The following is a 21368-nucleotide window of genomic DNA, read 5'->3' as shown; positions in this document are numbered from 1 at the left end:
AATCAGGGTTGAATATATACACCGTCCATCTCCCCATGTGCCCCACAATGGAGTCTAGCGTGCCTATTATCGACTTCAGCGCCTTCCACAAAGGCACTTTCGAAGAGCGTCGCAGCGTCGGCAAGGAGGTCGTCAAGGCCATGTCGGAGGTGGGCTTTCTCTACATTGTGAACCACGGCATCTCGGTCGCCGACCAAGAGCGCATGTTCGAGTGGAGCAAGGCTTTCTTTGAGCTATCGGAGGAACAGAAAATCAAGTGCGAACACCCTAAGGACGGCGCACACCACCGTGGGTGGTCTCACGTGGGGAGAGAAAAAGTTGTGCAGATGGTGTTTGACCGGACCCAGATCGAGCAGCTGCGCAAGATCCCGGACGTGAAGGAGTCGTTTGATCTGGGCAATGAGGAGACCAAGGAGCTCGAGAACTTTTGGCCAGATGAAACCGACATCCCGGCTTTCAAGGAGTACTGTCTCTACTACTACAAGTTGTGCACCGTGCTGTCGAAAAAAATCCTGCGTGCCATTGCTTTGGGTATGGGGCTGGACGAGGAGTTTTTGACCTCGTACCACACGCAGTCCAACAACCAGCTCAGACTGCTGCACTACCCGCCCACGCCGGTGGAGGACCTAAAATCCGGCAAGGCAGAGCGCATAGCAGCTCACACAGACTTTGGTACGTTCACGATGCTGTTGCAGGACTCGTGCGGCGGGCTCCAGGTCGAGTCGCCGCACAACAAGGGCCAGTTCCTCCCGGCGCCGTACGTCCCTGGCTCGCTGGTGATCAACACGGGCGATTTTTTGATGAGATGGTCCAACGACAAGCTCAAGTCTACTCTGCACCGCGTGACGGCTCCGCCGGTCGACCAGGGCACAGGAATGACGAGAGTCAGGTACTCGATCCCCTACTTTGTGTCTGCGGACAGAGACGAGGTGGTGGACGCGCTTCCAGGAACGTTTTCGGAGGAGAACCCGAAAAAGTACTCGCCAATTACTTCTGGAGATTATTTAGCTATGAGATTGAATGCAACGTACACATAATCTAGTGAGCATACTCCTGAATAACCGACACAGGCTTGCTATATGTGGAGATCGGCTTGTACTCAAAGTCCAGGTCGAAGCCTGCTGGCCCGCCAATGCGGACGCCCCGTTCCGTGTCGGTCCACTTGTTGCTTGGAGCAATGCCAAGGACGAAAACAAGCAGGCCGTAGCGGTAGTCGCTGGTACCGACGGCCTCGCCGGTGGCGGCGTCGACCACAGCAATCAGGTCCGGCACGGAACACACGATCTCCTCGTTAGAGCCGTCTGCGTCGGTGGTTTTGCAGTAGATGTTTTCGTTTTTGAACGGAATGGTCATTTTGCGTCTCGCACCGTCAACCTCTTCGATAACGACTTCCCCCCACGCATGGCCTTTGAACAGTTTCCGCTCCACGTCGACGATCTTGCCCGAAAACAGCAGCTTGCCCGTGTTGTTGACGGACTCGAGGATGCGCTGCGGCAGCTTGTCGATCTCGGCCTTTTGGCGGGCAATCTTTACAGCACGTCCGATTCTCCACGCGAGCGAGATCGAGCCGTGAATGTTCTTCTCCTCCACATCTTTCAGGCTCATTGGCGGGTTCACAACCCCCACTTTAGACCCAAGCTCCGCCAGCGACGCACGCATGACTTTCTCCAACAGCAGGTCCGATTTCGAGCTCGCCATGATCACCGAGTTGCCGTTTCCGTTTGCAAACACCATTGGCGCGTAGAAACACTCGCCCTCCGGCGTGTAAACGACCGGCGTCGTCTGCCAGTGCGTGGGGTACGCCCTGCCCATCGTGTCGCAGTCGACCACAGGCAAATTGAGTCGCGACGACGCCGAGATCTGGAACGTGCACAGTCCATTTCCGCCGCCAATCTCAATGGGGAACAGCAGCTCCGGCTTCCGGTTGATGTACTTGGCCATTATGTCGTACGACTCCATCAAAGCCTCGCCCAGCATTTGCTCGTGCGAAACCGTCGGGGAGCCCGCGTAGCACACACCCACAATGCTTCCCTCCCCTTTGACGTACCGATGAGCGTCCTCGAGATCAACCACAGTGACAGTGTCGCCCTGGCGCAGGTAGTTTCTCACCTCCAGCATGTACGAATACGGGTTTCCGCCGCCTCCACAGCCCAGGATATAGGCCCCGATAGCCAGAAAATCGAGGTCCACTTCGGACAACACCCATTGTCTGTCTTCGTTGACGGTGGGTCTGTAGGTCGTGTAATCAACTTCCTCCTCGATAGTGGTGTTTGTTTCCTCGTACAGCGACCTCTTGACGATATCGCGAGTACCTGACTCAAATTGTCCTTCGTCCACCTCCAATTTGGGAGTTTTGGAATAGTCCACATCCGCGACGATTTTGATCACAAACTCGAACGTGTTTGGCACATACGGGATCGCGTCGGTAGACACGAAAACGGTCTCAATAGTATCCTCGAGGCCGCCTTTGCCAACGATTTTTTCAGTAGCCTTTTTTCTCAGCTTTTCCAGCACCTCCTCCTTCGATGTGGTTCCGGGAGCCAGCAGTCTGATCTCGCTGAGTTCCACCGACACCTTGCCCATGGCGGCCCCAATAGCATTGGCCACGCTGTAGAAGGGCGGCCTGATAACGGCCGACGCACCATCTAACTGCTCCGGCACAATGAACGAGCCACCGCCAACAGCAAGAACAGTGATGTCGTCCGGGCTCGTCTTCATGCGATCAATCGCCTTTTCCACCATGATCTTGGCCCGTTTTTGGAACGCAGCAAGATACTCCGGACTGAACTTGTCTTTGACGTGAGAGACTGTGCCGATCTCCAGACTGCCGCCCTGCAGCAACTCTGCTGCCACGGCACAATCGGTGGCAGTAACGTCTGATCCACCAAAAACCAGCGCACGCTTGACAATTTCCGAGCCCGTGGAGTCAGGGCCAATTGTCAAGGCGTCGCCGTCGCCTCTGACCAGCGAGCCACCGCCAAGACCAATGCTCTCAACATGAGGCATGGAAAAATTCATCTTGACACCGCCGACAATTGAGTACGAAGAGGACTGTCTTGGGAACCCGGTAGATAGCAGCAGTCCCACGTCGGTGGTTGTTCCACCAACGTCGAGCACAATGGCGCTCTTTCCGTGGGTTTTGGCTAGAAACGACGCTCCTCGCATAGAGTTGGTGGCACCAGAGGAAAAAGTCCGGATTGGCAGACTCAAAGCCTCTGCGGCAGAAAGAATAGTGCCGTCGTTCTGCGTCAAGAAGACTGGACAGCTGAGTCCAAGTTTCTTGATTGCGTTGGCAAACGAGGAGATGATCTTCTCTGCAAAGTGGAGAATAGAGGCATTCAAAATCGTAGCGTTTTCTCTTTCCAGAAAACCGATTCCGGAAACTTGGTGCGAAACACTCACCTTAGCATGGGGATTCTCTTTCAGAATTATATCCTTGACAAATTCCTCCTGCTCCGGCTTCATGTGTGAGAAAATCCCAATCACGGCAAAAGAGGTGATGCCCAGCTTCTTGGCCTTGCGCACATGTTCCAGCACTTCATCCTCTTTCACTGGCTGGATCTCGTTCCCATCAACATGGAATCCGCCGTCCAAATAACCGATATAGCCCTTGATAACTGCAGTTAGTCCGCTCGGGAAGTCTGAAAACGGATAAACGTGCCTGGAATACGGGCCACAGAGTCTCAGCACAGCCACCTTGTCAAGCCGCGCACGGTCCTGCTCAACAACGGCGTTGATAAAGTGTGTCGTTCCAATAGTCACAGAGGCAACGTCTTTCTTGTCCACATTCTTGTGGTCTTCAAACAGCTTGGAGATTCCTTTCTGAATGCTCTCAGAAACCTCAGCAGAGGTGACCATCTTGTTCCACGCCAGGACTCCATGGGAGTCTGTGTGTATTTTGGTGGGATCAATGAGCACCGAATCTGTGTTTGTTCCTCCAACGTCGACACCAATCAGCATTTTTGTTTGGCAGGAATTGAAAAAACTATCGTATATAAAGTGTATTCTTATCGGAGGAGATAACTTCCGAAGTAGGATCTTTTCCGACACACGTAGTCCACCGTCGATCTGAGGTCATACCCGCGAGCCTGCGTCCTAGTTTGTTTCAACAATAACTAGATAAGCCTTTCTCCACCGAGAACTGGCCGCCTAGGGGTCTGCCCACCTAATTAAGAAATTGTCGATAAGGCACCTGTAAACTCAGGATTTCCAAGATACGCGCAAAACTATAAAACAGCTCTGCATGCCCGGCTAAAACCCCAACAGCCATGTCCCAAGATTGGAAAGTCCACGACCTGGGTATTCCAAACCCCTTCAATGACCCCTGGATTGTCAGGATGATCAAGAACCCAGAGAAGCTGCCGGCATCGGAGCTCTTTGCCGTTCCAAAAGACGAGAATTCCGAATACGATAACGATCGCTGGACAAACAGAGATTTGATTCCAATTCCCAAAGACCGTCAAACATGGACGGCCATGTCTTACTTTGGTTACTGGGCAGTTGCTGGAATGGGTATACCCACTTGGTCCATGGGATCCTCAGCCCTCGCGTACGGCTTGAACTGTAAGCAGGCTCTTGCAGCTATAGCTGGCGGTGCTATAATAGTCGGTATCATTGCAGTGCTTATTGGTATCATTGGCCAAAAGTGCAGGATTGGCTACACAGTCTCCTCGAGAGCTGCATACGGCTTCTATGGCTGCTACTTGCCCATTGCAATCAAATCGTTCATTGCGTGTATTTGGCAGGGCTTACATTTCTACTACATGGGCCAGGCTCTTGTGGGCACTATTGGCTCGCTAGCGCCGGCCTTTATCACTGGAACTATGGGCGAGGCGTTCTCTGACTGGAGCCCGCTAACGAAAAACGAACTTCTGGGTGTGTTCTTGGCAATCATCCTCTTTACCGTGATGATGCTTATTCCACCAGAAAAAATGCAACCAATGGTGCATATTTCGTTTATTCTCCAGACAGGATCCTTCTTTGGTCTCATGGGTTGGGCCATCCACGCCAACGGCGGCAAACTGGGTCCCCTGTGGAACAGAGAGCAAACTACAAGCACAGGTCCGGGCTGGGCAGCGTTCTTCATGATCACCAACATTTGCGGGTCAAATTCTGGTGTTCTAGGTCAAAGTGACTGGACGAGGTATGCAAAGACGCGGTTTGCGCCAAACTTCAGCCAGATCGTCACTGCTCCTGTGACACTGTTTTTAACGGCCGCCATGGGCATTTTCGCTTCCGCCGCGATGGAACCCGTGCTGGGAGACATTTACTGGAACCCAGTGACTCTGCTCCCAAAATTGCTGACCCACTACAACTTTAGCCCTTCAGTGCGCGCTGGGGTGTTCTTTGCGTCTTTTGGAATTATCTCGGGACAACTGTGGCAGGCCGTGCTTCTTACAGCTTGCAGTACCGGAATGGACATTTCTGGATTTGCTCCGAAATATATCAATATCCGCCGCGGAAGCTATGTGATGACTGCGATCGGACTGGTTTGTCAGCCATGGAAACTTCTTGCCACGTCGAACACCTTCCTGACCGTCTTGTCTGGTTTCTCGGTGTTTGTGGGTCCTCTTGTGGGAGGTACCATCGCAGACTTTTTCGTTGTCAGAAGAATGAAGTATAGAATGCGCGATCTATACAGATGCGACGATTCTATCTACTGGACCAGATGGGGGCTCAACTGGAGAGGACTCACGTCTTTTGCCATTGGCTCGCTTCCAACTTTCCCTGGGCTCGTCTGCACCGCAGGAAATTACCCTATGCCTTCCGGCTACGAGAAATTTTACAACCTGACTTATCTTGTCGGGCTGCTGACTACGTTTATTGCACACTCGCTGATCGGTTATTTCTTTCCTCCTCCGGGCGTGGGACTCGAAGCCCCATACTATGAGAAGGATCTGGAGGTGGAAACCGAAATTCTGGACTCCCCCAAAACTAACTACGTCGCAAAAGTCGTGGAGGACAGCTCGAGCTCTGTGTAGTTCGCTGATTTATTGTTGCTGGTACTTTTTAAACACCAGCTGTCTAAGCAGAGACCCATTAATATTCAAGCTTTTCCACTCGTTGAGATCCAACAAAAGACTAAAGTAGCAAAGCAAGCCTTGGATGTATTGCTGGCGGATCGTGAACTCGTACTCACGGCCCCCATATTCCTCTTTTTCAATGATCAGATTCAGATATTGCAACGTATCTTCCTTGGTGATGTTTTGGCTGACCATTCCGTTGTGCATATATCTGATTGGATTAGGGAACGAGCTCTGTTTGACTCCAGCCGGGATGTCCTCTCTAAATGTCTCATAGCACCAGAGAGCCAGACACGACGTGGCAACGTACTCTGCCAGATGGGGAATGGAAGAAATGATTCCTGTGCTCAGAAACACAGTCCGCAAAAGCTTACAGGCGTTGTTCAGCGAGAGCTGTGAGCTGGGGCTCCGGATCCAAGCGCGGATCTTGGTAGGCACATTGATTCGCGGATATGGGTTCTCTCGAGACACAGCATTTGCGTACTGGGTGGCCAGTTTGTACACCGCAAACGTGTCGACATGCAACAGAAGAAGCCCAAATTGGTATTGAGTAAGGTTATTCCAGAATATTGGCGAGGTGTCGTACCTGTTCAAATGGGCCAGTGTGGTACTTTGCGAGTCGTCCTTTTTTAGGAATGTGTTGTTGGTGGTCAGAATTTGGAAGTCAAAGTACTCGCGCCATTGATTGTAAGCGTCCTGGAGTCTCAAAACCAGAGCGCTCATTTTCTTGTTCGACACAATACCCAGGTCCTGCAGCCCCTTCCATCGCAGATCCCACGTTATGCTGATTAGGCCTTGCAAGAAGATCAGCCTGGAAAACTGCGAAAAGCAGTTCATGTTGTACTCTTTCTGGTGGTCCTTATACGGCTGCATCAGACGTCTGAGCGAAAACAGAAAATTGGGCCATTTTCCTTCTTCCTTGATATGAGGCATGATATTGATTGAGTTTTCTATCTGCAGGGACACCGACTGTCTTCTTCGTGGAATCAGCTCCCTCGGCTGTTTTGAGTACTCCGACATAAACAGGTTTGCATCGGACGCCGTCCAGACGGCGTCGGTGTATGGAAGGTCGAGCTGCAGGTCAAATATGGAAATTAGAGCATGACACTCGTTTAGGTACGCGTGCTGCGAGTCGCAGATGTATGCGAAGAAGGCGAGTCGTTTGCGGGACTCATACTGTATCCAGTCATGCCACAGCTCGTGCAGCTGCGCAGGAGAGACGTTGTCGAGCTCAGAAAGCTGCGGCTCTTGCAACGACCGTGTGAGGCTCGGAACGTCCAATACTCCGATGATGGTGGCATGAAAGAGCCGCATCTGTTTCTGTAGACCAGAATCGCCAATGTTGGAGCAGAAGTAGCAGGTCAGAGCAAACGACTGCATAAGCTCCAGCTTGAGGTCCTGGGAGTCGCACAGCAGGCTCATTTGGAGTTTCAGCAGCCGGCGCTGTATTCGGACGGCCATGTCCATGTTTGAGCTGGATTTTGAGTACGCCATTCCGATCACAATGACTAGAGTGAGCAGAAATGGATGCTTATGACAGCCAAACGACGGTCTGTGGATGATTGGATAGTTGGTGTCGAAGTTGCTCCAAAATAAGTCAGCAAAGTACGACACAGCCATGGGACTTAGAGACGTTCTCAATGACTGCAACTGGAGCATCCCCAGCAACATGTCTATTGTCTCCTCACTGTATATGTCTTTGCGGGTCAACGATGGCTCGGGAATGATGGAAAAGTCCGGATATACTGGCTCCATTTGCGGCTCGTCCAAAGACGAGGCCGACTGATCGTACTCGTAGTCCCCAAAAAGCCATCTGTAGCTATCAGGCGACCGCTCTGGAGGCTTTTCTGCGGTGGTAGAGTAAGTTTGTGGCTCGTGAGATACGCCGTCTTGCGCCCGCAAATACTCAATTCTGCGCTGATGAGTCTTTGATTTCAGGTGCTTATCTCGCAGGTCTCGACGAGCAAACGCGACGTTGCACTGCTGGCACGGATAAGGCTTGACAGCATCGTGGTTGACAAGATGGCGGCTCAGATAGTCTACTCTGGAGAACTGCTTGTGGCATATTTCGCATCCAAACCGTTTATTTGTCATCGTTGAAACTAGTCAAACAGCCAGATCGCTTTGATAAGACTGGTGCGAGGTGTCTACGAATTTATACTTTTCAAACCGACTCGAATTACTCGGCCACGATTAATAGCAAAATGGTACATAAAGCCCCCCATCAATCTTTTTCCGAGAGCCTTTCTATGGTCTGGTCAATATTTGCCGCTCTTTCATGTGCAATTTCCGCAGACACCTGACTGCGAACAACATGCAATTCCTCAGGATGCTCGTTCTGCCACTCTCTAAGTTTCCATGTTTGGCCAGTGAGATCCCAGTAGATTCCTCTCATGGAAACATATATTCCGTGTCTTCCTTCCCACAGTGGGTAGATAATGACGATAAAGGCAGAAAAGAATAGCCAGATAATGCCAACAGTCACCCATCCTGTAAAGAACTTCTTGGAGAAGATGTATTTGCTTCCATACATTGGCATTGGCCAAAGCACAAGCAGCGAGATGGCCATAAACAAACAGGTGTATCCGGCAATTTTAGAGGCTTTTCTGAGTAGTTCCTCCTCTTCCGCAGCAGCGGTAGCTTTCTTTTGCTCGTAAATGTCGTGAGCAATGGCAGTCATGTGCGACTTGACCGGCTGGAACTCTGCATCCTCAGTGACGGGCTCGGTAGCTTCTATGATTTCCTCAGTCTCGTCCACTCTTTTGATGGTTTTGAGAATCTCCCAATCAAATTCTTGCGATCCAAAAGCATAGGTCAGGATTGGCACAAAAATCAATGGTGAAAGCAGAGCAACAACGTTACCTGTTAGCATGGCGTCATCCTCAAAAGTGTTGGACACAGTGATGCTTCCAAACTTTTTCTTTGTGCACACGAGCCAACTCATGATGGCAAAGGCTGTTCCAAGAACAGGCGACCACACAACAGCCTGCACATTTTGCTTTCTTGATAGCAGGGTCATGGCGGCAGGGAACACAGCGGCGGAAATAATGATACCCATAAGCTCGTACAAGTATCCCATGGAGATGCCTGCGTACCACAGGCCGGTCGCAAAGCCAGACATAACGAGAGAAAAAACCACCACCGACACATGCGAGGTGAAAATGAGTCTTTTTCCGGACGCCGAGGGGTTGATGTAGCCTTTGTAGATATCGTAGGAGAAAATAGAGGAGACGGCGATGAACTCAGCAGAGGAGGCAGAGGTGACGGCCATGAAGACCATAATCAACGCAGCCACTGCACCGCCTTTTCCCATCATGGCAACGGCGGCGCTCGGTAGCACCAGACCTGCAGAAACTTCATCTTCTGTAAGCAGGTTTGGATAGGAAGGAAATGCCGGTGTCTTTTCGAGAGCCACGCATGCAAGACCCATGGTGGTAGACACAAGCCAAGGCACAGCAAACCAAGCAAGACCTCCAAAGATGTAACCTGGCAAAGCTGCGGCAGGACTGGAGGCAATAGCCTTGTTCCAGTATCCGTTGTCAAGGAAAACTGTACCAAAGTTTCCGACAATGTTGATGACGAAGAAGATTCCTCCTGACCGAGAGTTCATGGTGAGGAAAGACCCGTCCGCGTTGCCCTCGATTGGCTTCTCCTTCGCGGCTTCGATGACCAGGTCATACACCTTGCTGGTGGACCCCAAAACGTCTCCAGAAACATAGGTTGTGAATGCAAAGGTGAGAATGATGACAATAATGGCAATTGTGTGAGCATAGTCAGTCAGGAAAGTGGCCTTGATTCCACCAAACAAAGTATACACAACGACACCGACTGGCAATAGGAAACAAGCTGCAACGGTGTTCATGCCGGTTAGGTCACTAATGACGGCAGATCCTCCCGTGAGAAGCATAGCAGTCACCAAGACGTTTGTGGCTATGGCAAAGAACATATAAACTGCATGGGCAGCGGTTCCGTATCTGGCCTTGACGATTTCCAAATATGTGTGAGCTTCCGGAGCCCTCTGCTTGGCTTTTATGGCAATAAACGCAAACAGAATAATCTGCACGGTAGCACCCGAGGCATAGTAGAAACCTGACAGTTAGTTGATTTTTTTTGGAAATCCCATGGTACCTACCTCCAGAAATACCGTTTTTGTACACTTGAGTGCACGATTGCAGCAGCGTAGCAGCCCAAGTCCAGGAACTCACAACTGCCGCTGCGATCAGACCGGTTTTTACAGACCGCCCAGCGGCCACGAATTCTTCAGCAGTGATAATCTCTTTTTGGTATCTTCGGAGAATGAATGTGGTCATGATCATTCCGAGGGAAAACACAAAACCGAGTCCAACGACAACGGCATATCCTGCGCCTTGGGGAAGAGGAGCTTCTAGCATTGCAAGTGATGTTCTTGAAAGGGAAATTCTAACGAGATTTATAACAGAAAAATTTCGCAGGGCATCATTTGTTGAGAGTAGGATAGTGACGGTTTCGCTAGTTATCAACTGTGATAGAAAACCCCCCTGCCGTTTTCTGCAGACGAGGCTATTGTGTAGAGACGCGACTAAAAATTTTGATATGGCATTTCGCCCAAGGCGGGCAATATTTGTCCAGTGCGCATCAAGACCATGCCTGGAAGGCCAGTGATCTAATGTTCGAATGTCAGTTTGCGCTGAATCTTTCAAATAAGATGATTCTTTGCTGCAATAATTCTGTCGCCGCAAAGAAAGGCGAAACCAAGAACAATAGCGCCGGCTTTCGGCGCCCGCAGATAGTCCAAAGTAGAAAGTTGTACACCAAATACAATAGATGCAGCCGTCTAGAAGCGTTATCAGGCATAGATAAGGCCGAAAAAGGTAACAATGAAAAATTTGCGCGCGCTGATTAGATGGTTGCGTGCCCCGTAGAGGAATATCATTGGCTGCTACGGTTGGGCATATCTTTATATCAATGGACATTACTAATTTTGTGAGCGAGTTGCCCAAATGCGAGCAACACCTTCATATAGAAGGCACGTTGACGGCTGAACGGCGCTGGTTATGTGCACAAGCAAACGGGATTGATATTCCTGGGGTGAGGTCTTTGGAAGAGCTCAAAAAGCAATATTTGACCGAATACCTTTATGAAGAGGGCCAAGATGCCACCAGATACTTGCAGGAGTTTTTGGAGGTATACTATGCCTCCATGAATGTCTTGCTCACAGAGGACGATTTTTACCATTTGGCTTTGGACTACATTAAAGTTGCACGGTCTCAAAATATCAGATACCTGGAGGCCTTTTTTGATCCACAGGCTCACACTTCGCGTGGGGTGGGCTTTGACACCGTGATGAATGGCCTTTTAAGGGCTCAGAAGAAGGCCCCAATGTACGGTGTTCAAGTTCAATGGATATTATGCGTTGTGAGAGACATGTCAGCTGATAGTGCTCTTGAAACGATCCGCCAGGCAGAACCGTATAAAGGTAAAATAATAGCTTTGGGTCTGGACTCCGACGAGCACAACAATCCGCCAAGTAAATTTCAGGAGACGTTTTTGATTGCTCGTTCATACGGGTGGAAGATTACTGCGCATTGCGATGTTGACCAGAAAAATACACATGACCATATCCATTACGCAGTGACTCAACTGGGAGGAAAGAAACACAAGCCAGCTGCCCATGAGATTGAGAACTCAGAGTTATATCTAACTCCCCAGCTTGAGAGTGGTGCCGATAGAATAGACCATGGGCTGAATGTTGCTGACAAGCCCGAATTGTTGGAGCTGGTCAAAAAGGCCAATGTAGGACTCACGCTATGTCCTATGGGCTATCAAAAGCATTTGGGACCGCACAACGTATTCCCAAAAGTTGTCAGACTCCATCGCTATGGGATTCCAATAACTTTAAACAGTGATGATCCAGCGTATCTTGTTTACTCAAAGACGGGGACAATTTTAGGTGTTGCAGAAGGGTGCCGTTTCTCCATTAAGGACATTTATGAGTTCGAAAAAAATGCTATACGAATGGCTTGGACGCCTGACGTCGACTTCAAGCGCAGCTTTCTTCTCGAACTAGATCGCGTGTATTCAAAATATTGTACGCAAAATTAAAAGCTATAACGAAAATGTTTGTTTTGCACGTCTGTTAGATCGTGCTCATCGACCTCTTCTCCAACTCGGATGACCTCTTCAACGGTCAGCGGAACACCACCGTCCAATTCATGCTTTCGGTCTCTCCGCTTGTTCTCCAAATAGCACAAAAGCGCATACGCGGTCACGCAGAAAAACATGATCACACATGCTGCCAACATAGCTTTGATTCCGGTATGATATGTCGGAGACTCGGAGTCAATGAAGAACTGAGGACCTATCAGATTGCCAAGAGCATAGAACAGACCCACGCTGATAGAGTTGAAAGATTTTTTGGAGCTACCGCTGTTATTTGACGCAATCAATGACAATGTCAGCACGTATGGAGCATTGTAGAAACCACAGATGTACACTGCCGCGAGGCAGGTGTTTCTGTGCTCTTCCGGAGATATTTTCCAAAGCATGATGATACCAGCCATTGTGATACTCGTTGTTAGGCAGATAAGAGCGAATCTAATATTTTTCACAAAGTAACAAATCACTGCCACTGTGAGACATGCTCCCATGGCCACGGCTGCCTGAGGCGTAGCAAGGAGCATGGTTTTGTAGTTTGAGTACCCGAATCCCTTAATGATGAAGGTATTGAAATTGGTAATTCCAGCATTGATAAAGTTTTGCACAATGATGAACACCACGAGTAACCAGTACTTAGGGTCGCGAACCGATTCCAATATTTGTGACCACTTGATTTCTCCTAGGTTCAGATGAATACCCGTCTGATTAGTTGCCGTCCGTGCAATGGCACACTGGCGTTCTCTTTTCGAAAGGAACCAGGCATTTTCAATTTTAGAGGGGAGGATGAAGTAGTAGCAGGCCCCAAAGACGACGGTGACGGCACCATAAACCAAGAAAATGTATTGCCAGATCGCCAGTGAGCCTCCCCAGTGACCAATTCCGTAACCGAAGATACCATTGAACACACCGGCAAACGTGTTGGACCACAAGGCCATTCTAATTGGCTGTTCCTTCTTTGTGTACCAAGTAGTCGAAATCACAATGCAGGCAGGCTGGATTGCGGCCTCAAAAATTCCAAGAAATAAACGGATAATCGCCAGACCTGCAAAGTTATGACAAGCAGACATACACATCAGCAGTGCTCCCCAGATCATCATGAGTACACACATGAAACGGCCTAGGTTGTGGACTCTGGATAGCAGGAAAAAAACTGGTATTTCGGCAAACAGATAACCTAGATAAAATATAGTTGCGAGCCAGCTGTATTCTTGGCCTTTCAAGTTGTTGTCAGTTTTCAAACCATAAATCGCAGCATATGAGAGGGAATTCTTGTCCAGAAGCTGTAAGAACACCGTGCAAACAAGAAATGGTAGCACAACAAGGTCAATCTTGGTCACCACCCGCTTGTTGAGTTTCAGCTCCTCAGCAAGAATCTCTGGGGCGTTGTCATAACTGTCGTTGTTTTCCAGAATTGATTCGGTGTGAACGTCCTTTTCAGTCATAGTTTGAGTCCCTCAACGGAGAAGCCGAGATCCCCATGTACATTTATATAAAGTTCCTCGGGAGCAATATAAGAGCCACAACTTACACAACATTTTTTTTTGCCATTTTTCTATCGGGAGCCCCGATAGTTTTTCTTAGGGCTTGCCGAAATTATTATAAATAGCTTATCTATGTATTATAAACCCTCTATATCCGATCTCATCCTCAGGATCAAGCCACCATTCAGACCTTCCGAGTAGATGTGCTTGACCTTGAATTTCAACGACACATGCCTTTTTGGTGTTACAATTCGCCTTAATGTTGGTCCCCACAATTTTGGCCTTGAAAGTGGAACCTATTATGGACTCGTTCACGAAAATGTGCTCAGGCGAAATACGACCCTTTAAGTATAGCAAGCCTGTTCTCCCAGCTGTTCCGGAGCCGCAAGGGGATCTGTCTATTTGTTTGTCGCCTAATACCAGGACAGATTTTTGGTTTGGTTTTGTTTCATCCGTTGGATCTTTTCGTCTTGAATTGACAAAATCGACTCCGTGAAGCCCTTTAATCTGAGGAAAATCTTTGCTAGAAATATCCAGCCCCATTTTTTGTATTATCTCCTTAATCTCACCACCGAGTTCGATAATGCGATTGGAACTCTCAGGCTTCACTTCCAGAACGGCTGGGTCAAACTCTGCAAAGAAATTAAACGCTCCGTTAAAAACGATGTCTCCTTTAATGGGGCCCACAGAGGAATTGATTGTCAAGTTTTCCTTGAGGATCCAGACAGGCGTATTGCGGAACTTGACATACTCAACTTTTTGGCCGTTCCAACAGGCTTCCGTTTGGAGTATGCCAACGGTTGTTTCCAATTTGACTGACATCAGATCTGGCTTTAATCTATAATGCTTTTCGGGTAACTTGCGTAGCTGGATTAGGAGCGTGACAATCGCAATGATTCCGTGGCCACACTGGTCTGTGTAGCCACTGGGGTTCATGAAGAGAGCGGCAGCATCTCCATCTTCGACTGGGTCCAAGAGAAACCCTCCAAACATGTCATAATGGCCTCTTGGTTCTCTCATCAACGAAAGTCTAATGTGGTCATGCTCTCGCTCTAGACAGTTCCTTTTCTCAAGAAGAGTTTTGCCCGTGAGTTTGGGAAGTCCTCCTGTGACAACGCGGAAGGGCTCGCCACAGGTGTGTGTTTCCACTGTTGTGATGGTGTGCATAGGGTTCTCGAGGAAACCAAAAAAAAATTCTTGTACTGTGTCCTAGTGTTCGGCTTCCCCGAGTTTTGTTATCACGCAAGAAGCATTTTACTGCGTTTGTGTGAGCCTCACTTATGCCAAAAAAATTCAATAACTATTATTACCGAGCATAATGGTCGCGCTCCCCAAACCAGATTTTGAGAGGCCTTGCAATCACTGCAAAGCAAAAAAGGTGAAGGTAAGTCTGATAACAGGTCGACTAATGCCAGTGTCCGACAAGCTTCCCAAAATGTCTAAGATGTGAAAAGGCTAACCTTGACTGCAATATTGCAGAAGAGGTTGGATACAGTCACAAGACAGTTGAACCTATAATAAGACAGCTCGAGCAAACGAAAAAGGACAGCCTGATTGAGAATGTGGCTCACGAAGTCGGAAGCTTGGTGGTCACGAATAACATAAACTCGGGAAAATACATTGGAGCAGCCACGGGCCTCAATTTTGCTCGTCTGTTTCTAAAACAACTGGATTTGAAAAATAATCTGGATAAGCCCAGCACTAGCGACTTCGAGAATTTTGATCTCGAAGTAACCCAGTCATGCGCAGCCTTACCTTCACAACAGATGTCGAAGTTCCTACTACAAAAATATATCGACACGCTACAAATCTATTACCCAATTCACAACATACCGCAATTGCTTTTGTTACAAACTAATATTTATGAGCGCCCGCAAGAAGTATCACGCTATGAAAAATACACCTTCTTCATGATTATGGCAATTGCATCGCAGAAGCTTACTCACACTGACGCAATACGAAACCCTTTCACCCCCAATGAATATTACAACACGGCTTCGAGATATTTGGAGAACATATTGGGAAACCGCTCTGAAAAGTCTCTCCAGGCTCTTCTTTTGCTGGTCATATGGAAGCTAGAGTCTGACGCTTTAGAAGACGATAATGGAGACCTATGGTATCTGAGCCGTTTCTGCATGTCGCTTGCGATGGAGCTTGGGGTTCACCGGTATAACCCTACATGGAGTTTTGGCGAGGAGCGCGATGAGCAACGAAACAGATTATTTTGGTGTTCATATATAGCCGACCGGTCAGTTGCTATGAAGTTCGGGCGAGGGCTCTCTTTGAGAAACAAAGCAATCGATACCCCTTTGCCAAAACTTCTCAAGGACGATTACAGCTTTAGTTTGAAAACCTCATACAATGAAGTGCAATTGTTACCAAGCATCATGCTTATCAAAATTTCGGAAATTGCTGGAGACATGTTGGAAAGCGTGTACATTTCTAGAACCACTGGGACTCAACCTCCTCTTGACGACGAGCAGATTCAATCTATACGATCCGAGCTGCAAGATCGGCTGGACATCTGGATGAAACAAGTGGAGATAGAAGTGCCAAACAATCTCATTTGTTACCATGAGCTCAAAGTGCGGTATTGCGTTTTCTCGATCGTCTTGAACAGACCCTCTCCTTCATTCCCCTTGCCAGACGGAGCCGCCATTCAACTTTGTAAAGAGAAATGTATCTTAGGGGTGGAATGTTATAATTCATTGATTGCCAGCGGCTGGAAAGTGACTCCAACGTGTTTGCATGATATTCTTGCAATTGGACTGACCATGATCTATTGTTGCTGGAGACTCGAATCGGATGCGATAGATATTAATGATTTTTCCAAGAGATTGTTGGAGATTATGCAGGAAGCTTGTACTTATTATCCCAAATACACAAGATTCAAATCCTTATATGAAACAGTTTCGAATGCCATTGCAGAGCAATTAGATACAGAGGTGAAGACCAAAAGAAGACTGGATTCAAGCTTCAGAGTAAGCATGGACTCAAGTAATCAGTTTGAATGGAATGAGTGGTTTTCACAAGAGGTCTTTCAAGACGGATTTCGACAATTCTATGATCTTGCCAATAATCATCTGATAGAGGGCTTGGCTGACTTTGTTCAAAATGTGTCGGCCAGGGTTGAAAACTAAACACTATCTATGATGGCAATAACTTGTGTATATAATCGAAATTTGAAACTATTATCGTAATTCAAGCTAGGTTATGTGATACCCACCTTAACTTTTTCTTTGGTCTCCTCTTGGCTATTCTCGAGATCTCCTTTGGTGTTTGGCTGCGGCTGCTGGAGAACAACATCACTACTTCCAAAGCAAACCAGACCATTGTGAGTCAACAAGTGGTTACACATAATGTCTGTACATACGATCAGGTAAGTTCAAGATGGGTCTAGCACACCTGGATGACGCAAACACAGTGCTCAAACTACAACAGCCTATCGGTCCCACCGTCTGTGATATACCTGACACATTTCCTTGCATGTGTAACGATACCTCAGAAAGCAGAGCGAAGTAGTATGCCTGATACAATGTGGTATAATATCCAATGTAAACTGAAGAACAAGTTCGTATGTTTAGAGCGAGTACCGGCTAGCAGGTCGATTCGTTGTATTCAATTAGGTGTTTTCCACCAAAAAATTGCAGAGCAGATTGACTGGCTACCTAATATTTTTTGCATCCACGATCAGTAACGTAGCACTCCACCATAGTACGAATTTTTTGATTTCATATGTGTTCCTCTATTCGCTCGATTGTCACAATAAAGAAAGAAATGGCGACAAAACTGACAGAACTCATTGCCAACGAAAACTGGAGATTGTCTGATAGTCAGCACTTCCTAAAGTAGCTCCAAAGCCTAGAGATACACATAAGTGAGCATCAGGTAACACCGGTTAGATGGCGCCCAAGCCATACAATCTAATTGCACTAGGAATCGCAGATGCTCTCAACGAAATGATATACAAGTTACGACAGCACAATTCAGGCTCCTTTTTGACACTCATTATTCGATAAAAGATAGCTGAAAGCACTGTCACAAATTTGCGTCATTATGAGGTTTCATCTAATGCGAGCATTTAGCCAGGTACAACGCGTGAATTGGACTTGAACAATTCAGGACGATGTGAGCTTATTTGAATATGTCCTCAAATTGGAACATGGTTGACTATGACACTGTGAAAACGGAAGTGAAAATCACGCGCATAGGCGCTTCCTTTATAATCAGGATTATTCTTTTATACCACAGAAGCAACCCTTCCTGGCTATATACACTTGGCAGCGTTTGACTATGCACAAAACAAACGAGATTCAATTCGAAAACCTTATATCAGCATCACTTAGTGTAATTATCACAATGTCCCCGAAAAACACTTTCGAACCAATATGAGATGACCTTTTACAGTTACACGTTGATTGATCTTGAACTCATCACCACATACGACCCCTACATAAAAAATTTCTGCTGACGTGTAGACGGAATTGTTTCCAGCTTTGATTATTGCCAGCAAGCTTACTGTTCGCGCTCTGCGGTGATTGCGCTTGGCAATCCATGTGATCTTTAAACTCACAAAGTACGGAGTGCTAAATAGGGCGTCACACTAGGACAGGGCTCATCGAGTTCGGCAAGAAAGGCATATCTAGCGACACTCAAAGGATATCTGCCTGACACCAGAGATCATATTTCGACAGAGTTCTCCTGATCTCGAAACTCTGTGCTGTGCTTATAGCCAAAAAAGAAACTAAAAAAAAATTATCGGTGATTTGAAGCAACCAATTTTGGGGCTCGGCGGACCAGCTTAAACCATTTTGAATACCACGGTATACCAGGAGCATTGGAAAGTCCAATCCTCAATGATTCAATAGGGAGTGCTTATTTCCAGAACTGTTCCAAGAGTCTCGGGTTTATAGAGTTTGAAAGGTGATTTGCCATCTCGGCAAAAAATCTCCGAAATTTTGACAGAATTCCATGAATCGGCGATTTCATTTGATATATATACCCATTCTTCCTACGTCTTTCAATCATGTCGGAATCTACACTCTTTAAACCACTCAAGCTTGGAAACGCTGAGCTTAAGCACCGTGTTACTCTCGCTCCCCTTACCAGATGCAGAGGAACACCAACCAAGGGATACTTTGTGCCAAATGATTTGATGGTGGAGTACTATTCTCAAAGAACCACTCCAGGGGGTCTGCTGATTACTGAGGCAACTCCTATTTCCATCTCGTCCTGCGGTTATCCTGGCGTTCCTGGTATTTGGGCTGAGGATCAGGTTGCAGGATGGAAAAAAGTCACAGAAGCTGTCCACGCCAAGGGCGGAGTTATCTGCTGTCAAATGTGGCATGTTGGTAGAGCCACCACTGCACTAGAACTTCATGGTATTCAGCCTATTTCCTCGACATCCACACCACTGAAGGGCACTAGCATGCAAAACGGTCTGGAGTTCAAGGACCTCCCTCCAAGAAAGATGCATGGCGACGACTTCCAGAATGTTATCAATGATTATGTCAATGCTGCCAAAAATGCTATTGATGCTGGATTCGATTTTGTTGAGGTGCACTCCGCCAACGGCTACCTGCTGGACCAATTTCTGATGGACAATATCAACACACGTGATGACGAATATGGAGGAAGTATTGAGAAACGTGCAAAATTCCCATTACAAGTGATTAAAGCTGTTGTCGACGCGATTGGTGCCGAAAAGGTTGGCATTCGTTTCAGTCCTTACGGAAACTTCCAGGACTGCTACGACTCTGACCCTAACTCGCACTGGTCGTACGTTTGTGAGCAGATTGCTAAATTCCCGGAGCCAGTCGCTTACGTGCACATGGTCGACCCAAGAAGCGACTTTGTGGTTCCCGAGGCTGAGAAGCTGAAAAACTTAGAGAAACAGGTGTCCATCAAACAGCAGTTCAACCTCAAAATTTTTAGAGACATTTTGAAGCCTGCTGGTATCAAATTCATCGCAGCAGGTGCCATTGATAGAGAAAGGGCTTTATCGTACACCGAAGACGACGTTGCTGATCTGATTGCCTTTGGCCGCTACTTCATTTCGAACCCAGATCTGGTTGAAAGATTGAGACACGACTGGCCACTCAATAAGTACGAAAGAGACACTTTCTACTGGGCCCCAGACCCTGCACACGGATACACCGATTATAAGTTCTACAAGGAATAGGAGTGACTGAGTGCTAGAGATTATTTAGACATTTATCTAATCGATTATTATATGCTGAACTTTAGTGATAACCATAAGACCTATACCGAGCGTTTGCCGGCCCGGGGGACGTGGGGCTGGCGGGTGGGTGTTTTTGGTGGGCGCAAAAACGCGGAGCGTTCTGCGGGTGTTTTCTGCGGCGGGTTTTCACGGCGGGCGCGCCGCTGGCGGGTTTGGTGGCGGGTCTTAACTATGAGAGCGGTGGGTGTTTTCGCCGGGAGCAGAGGTGGCGGGTTTGGTGGGTGTTGTTTACATGGCGGGTCCGGTGGCGGGTCCTCCCATACAAAGTAGTGGGTGTTGTTTACGTGGCGGGTTTGGTGGCGGGTTTCTATTGTTCGGACGTGGTGTTTACATGGCGGGTTTGGTGGCGGGTTTGAGCGGCGGGTTTTCATGGCGGGTTTTCATGGCGGGTCCCCTATCTCAGCAGCCAGTGGTTGTAGTCAGCTCAAACCTAGACAGCCATGAAGAGACGTCTCTCATCATCGCCGGTGCACTTTGGAGAGCAGCAGTAGAGAGAGTGTGTAGATGAAGAGGGCAATATGGTGTCCCATTGGCGATTTTAGTCGCGGTTTAGTGGCGGGTCAAGATAGGCGGGTTTTCCTGGCGGGTTTTCTTGGCGGGTTTTGACGGCGGGTTTTCATGGCGGGTTTTCGTGGCGGGTCTCATATCTCAGCAGCCAGCGGCCGTGGGCCGCTGAAAACTGGATAGCCATGAAGAGCGGTTTTGCATCATCGTCGGGGAACCGTTGGAAAGCAGCAGTAGAGAGAGTGTGTAGATGAAGAGGGCAATATGTTGTCCCACTGGCGGTTTAGTGGCGGTTTAGTGGCGGGCCAAGATAGGCGGGTTTTGGTGGCGGGTTTTCATGGCGGGTTTTCACGGCGGGTCTGGTGGTGGCGGGTGTCATATCTAAGCAACCAGTGGCCGTAGCCAGCTCAAACCTAGACACCCAGAAAGGTCTTCCTCAAGACAGTACGTAGCACACAAAAAAGAACGAGGTGAGCAAAAGTTATAGGAAATTACTAAAGGCATATATTTAAAAAGGTAACTGGATACAACCCACCAGTAATTACCAAACCACATATCTAACTCTCCCACACCCCGGAGCACACAAGACCCTGTAGTAACCTCCACCTTTCTAGCACAACCCATCTATGTGATGGTACCGTAGGGCAGTAGGTGTTAGTAGCCAGCACTTAGTCAACCCTGCGCTCTGATTGGCCAAAAAACCCGCCACCCCCTGGACTCCCATGTCTGATCCCGTCGTGTCATTCCCTCGACTCCACGTGTCATTCCCTCGAGTCAACTCCCTTCTCCCTTCTGCCACCTCCGTCCTGTTTTTCCCATACTCGCCACGACAGACTATTTGTGGTAGCGGCATCTGGTGTAGGGATGCGGGAGGGGAGGGAAGCGGGACGCAGAGGCAGCGGAGGCAGCGGCACGTGACCAGGCATGCGGCTGCGGTCTTCGGAGTAGGTGGCGGGGTGGCGGGGTGGCGGGGTGGCGGGGTGG

The 21368-nt window shown here is 48.3% G+C and overlaps 11 protein-coding genes across 11 annotated transcripts; 5 read left to right on the top strand and 6 right to left on the bottom strand.

The window, feature by feature from the left end:
• Positions 1–47: 47 nt before the first annotated feature.
• Positions 48–1037, top strand: KL928_002519 (uncharacterized protein; the record flags this gene model as incomplete). Its single annotated transcript, XM_043203004.1, has 1 exon — positions 48–1037. The coding sequence occupies one exon, from the start codon at positions 48–50 to the stop codon at positions 1035–1037; it is 990 nt and encodes a 329-aa protein (XP_043059673.1).
• Position 1038: 1 nt separating this feature from the next.
• Positions 1039–3960, bottom strand: KL928_002518 (uncharacterized protein; the record flags this gene model as incomplete). Its single annotated transcript, XM_043203003.1, has 1 exon — positions 1039–3960. The coding sequence occupies one exon, from the start codon at positions 3958–3960 to the stop codon at positions 1039–1041; it is 2922 nt and encodes a 973-aa protein (XP_043059672.1).
• Positions 3961–4268: 308 nt separating this feature from the next.
• On the top strand, positions 4269–5981 carry KL928_002517 (uncharacterized protein; the record flags this gene model as incomplete). The annotated part of the gene is made up of 1 exon (XM_043203002.1): positions 4269–5981. One exon carries the CDS (start codon positions 4269–4271, stop codon positions 5979–5981), a length of 1713 nt encoding a protein of 570 aa, XP_043059671.1.
• Positions 5982–5990: 9 nt separating this feature from the next.
• KL928_002516 (uncharacterized protein) lies at positions 5991–8117 on the bottom strand (the record flags this gene model as incomplete). Its single annotated transcript, XM_043203001.1, has 1 exon — positions 5991–8117. The coding sequence occupies one exon, from the start codon at positions 8115–8117 to the stop codon at positions 5991–5993; it is 2127 nt and encodes a 708-aa protein (XP_043059670.1).
• Positions 8118–8247: 130 nt separating this feature from the next.
• Positions 8248–10414, bottom strand: KL928_002515 (uncharacterized protein; the record flags this gene model as incomplete). The annotated part of the gene is made up of 2 exons (XM_043203000.1): positions 8248–9953; positions 10156–10414. The coding sequence occupies 2 exons, from the start codon at positions 10412–10414 to the stop codon at positions 8248–8250; spliced, it is 1965 nt and encodes a 654-aa protein (XP_043059669.1).
• Positions 10415–10967: 553 nt separating this feature from the next.
• Positions 10968–12069, top strand: KL928_002514 (uncharacterized protein; the record flags this gene model as incomplete). The annotated part of the gene is made up of 2 exons (XM_043202999.1): positions 10968–11965; positions 12048–12069. 2 exons carry the CDS (start codon positions 10968–10970, stop codon positions 12067–12069), a joined length of 1020 nt encoding a protein of 339 aa, XP_043059668.1.
• A 31-nt stretch (positions 12070–12100) lies between these two features.
• Positions 12101–13600, bottom strand: KL928_002513 (uncharacterized protein; the record flags this gene model as incomplete). Its single annotated transcript, XM_043202998.1, has 1 exon — positions 12101–13600. One exon carries the CDS (start codon positions 13598–13600, stop codon positions 12101–12103), a length of 1500 nt encoding a protein of 499 aa, XP_043059667.1.
• Positions 13601–13765: 165 nt separating this feature from the next.
• KL928_002512 (uncharacterized protein) lies at positions 13766–14806 on the bottom strand (the record flags this gene model as incomplete). The annotated part of the gene is made up of 1 exon (XM_043202997.1): positions 13766–14806. One exon carries the CDS (start codon positions 14804–14806, stop codon positions 13766–13768), a length of 1041 nt encoding a protein of 346 aa, XP_043059666.1.
• A 151-nt stretch (positions 14807–14957) lies between these two features.
• On the top strand, positions 14958–16779 carry KL928_002511 (uncharacterized protein; the record flags this gene model as incomplete). The annotated part of the gene is made up of 2 exons (XM_043202996.1): positions 14958–15023; positions 15094–16779. 2 exons carry the CDS (start codon positions 14958–14960, stop codon positions 16777–16779), a joined length of 1752 nt encoding a protein of 583 aa, XP_043059665.1.
• A 758-nt stretch (positions 16780–17537) lies between these two features.
• Positions 17538–18195, bottom strand: KL928_002510 (uncharacterized protein; the record flags this gene model as incomplete). Its single annotated transcript, XM_043202995.1, has 2 exons — positions 17538–17674; positions 18120–18195. 2 exons carry the CDS (start codon positions 18193–18195, stop codon positions 17538–17540), a joined length of 213 nt encoding a protein of 70 aa, XP_043059664.1.
• Positions 18196–18665: 470 nt separating this feature from the next.
• On the top strand, positions 18666–19820 carry KL928_002509 (uncharacterized protein; the record flags this gene model as incomplete). Its single annotated transcript, XM_043202993.1, has 1 exon — positions 18666–19820. The coding sequence occupies one exon, from the start codon at positions 18666–18668 to the stop codon at positions 19818–19820; it is 1155 nt and encodes a 384-aa protein (XP_043059663.1).
• Between the last annotated feature and the right edge of the window lie 1548 nt (positions 19821–21368).

The sequence above is a fragment of the Ogataea angusta genome, assembly GCF_019207475.1.
Source record: "Ogataea angusta isolate 61-244 chromosome Unknown 61-244_NODE_5_length_850226_cov_91.758892, whole genome shotgun sequence".
In the NCBI taxonomy this organism is placed as follows: Eukaryota; Fungi; Ascomycota; class Pichiomycetes; order Pichiales; family Pichiaceae; genus Ogataea; species Ogataea angusta.
This window is presented reverse-complemented; position numbering and strand designations above follow the sequence as displayed.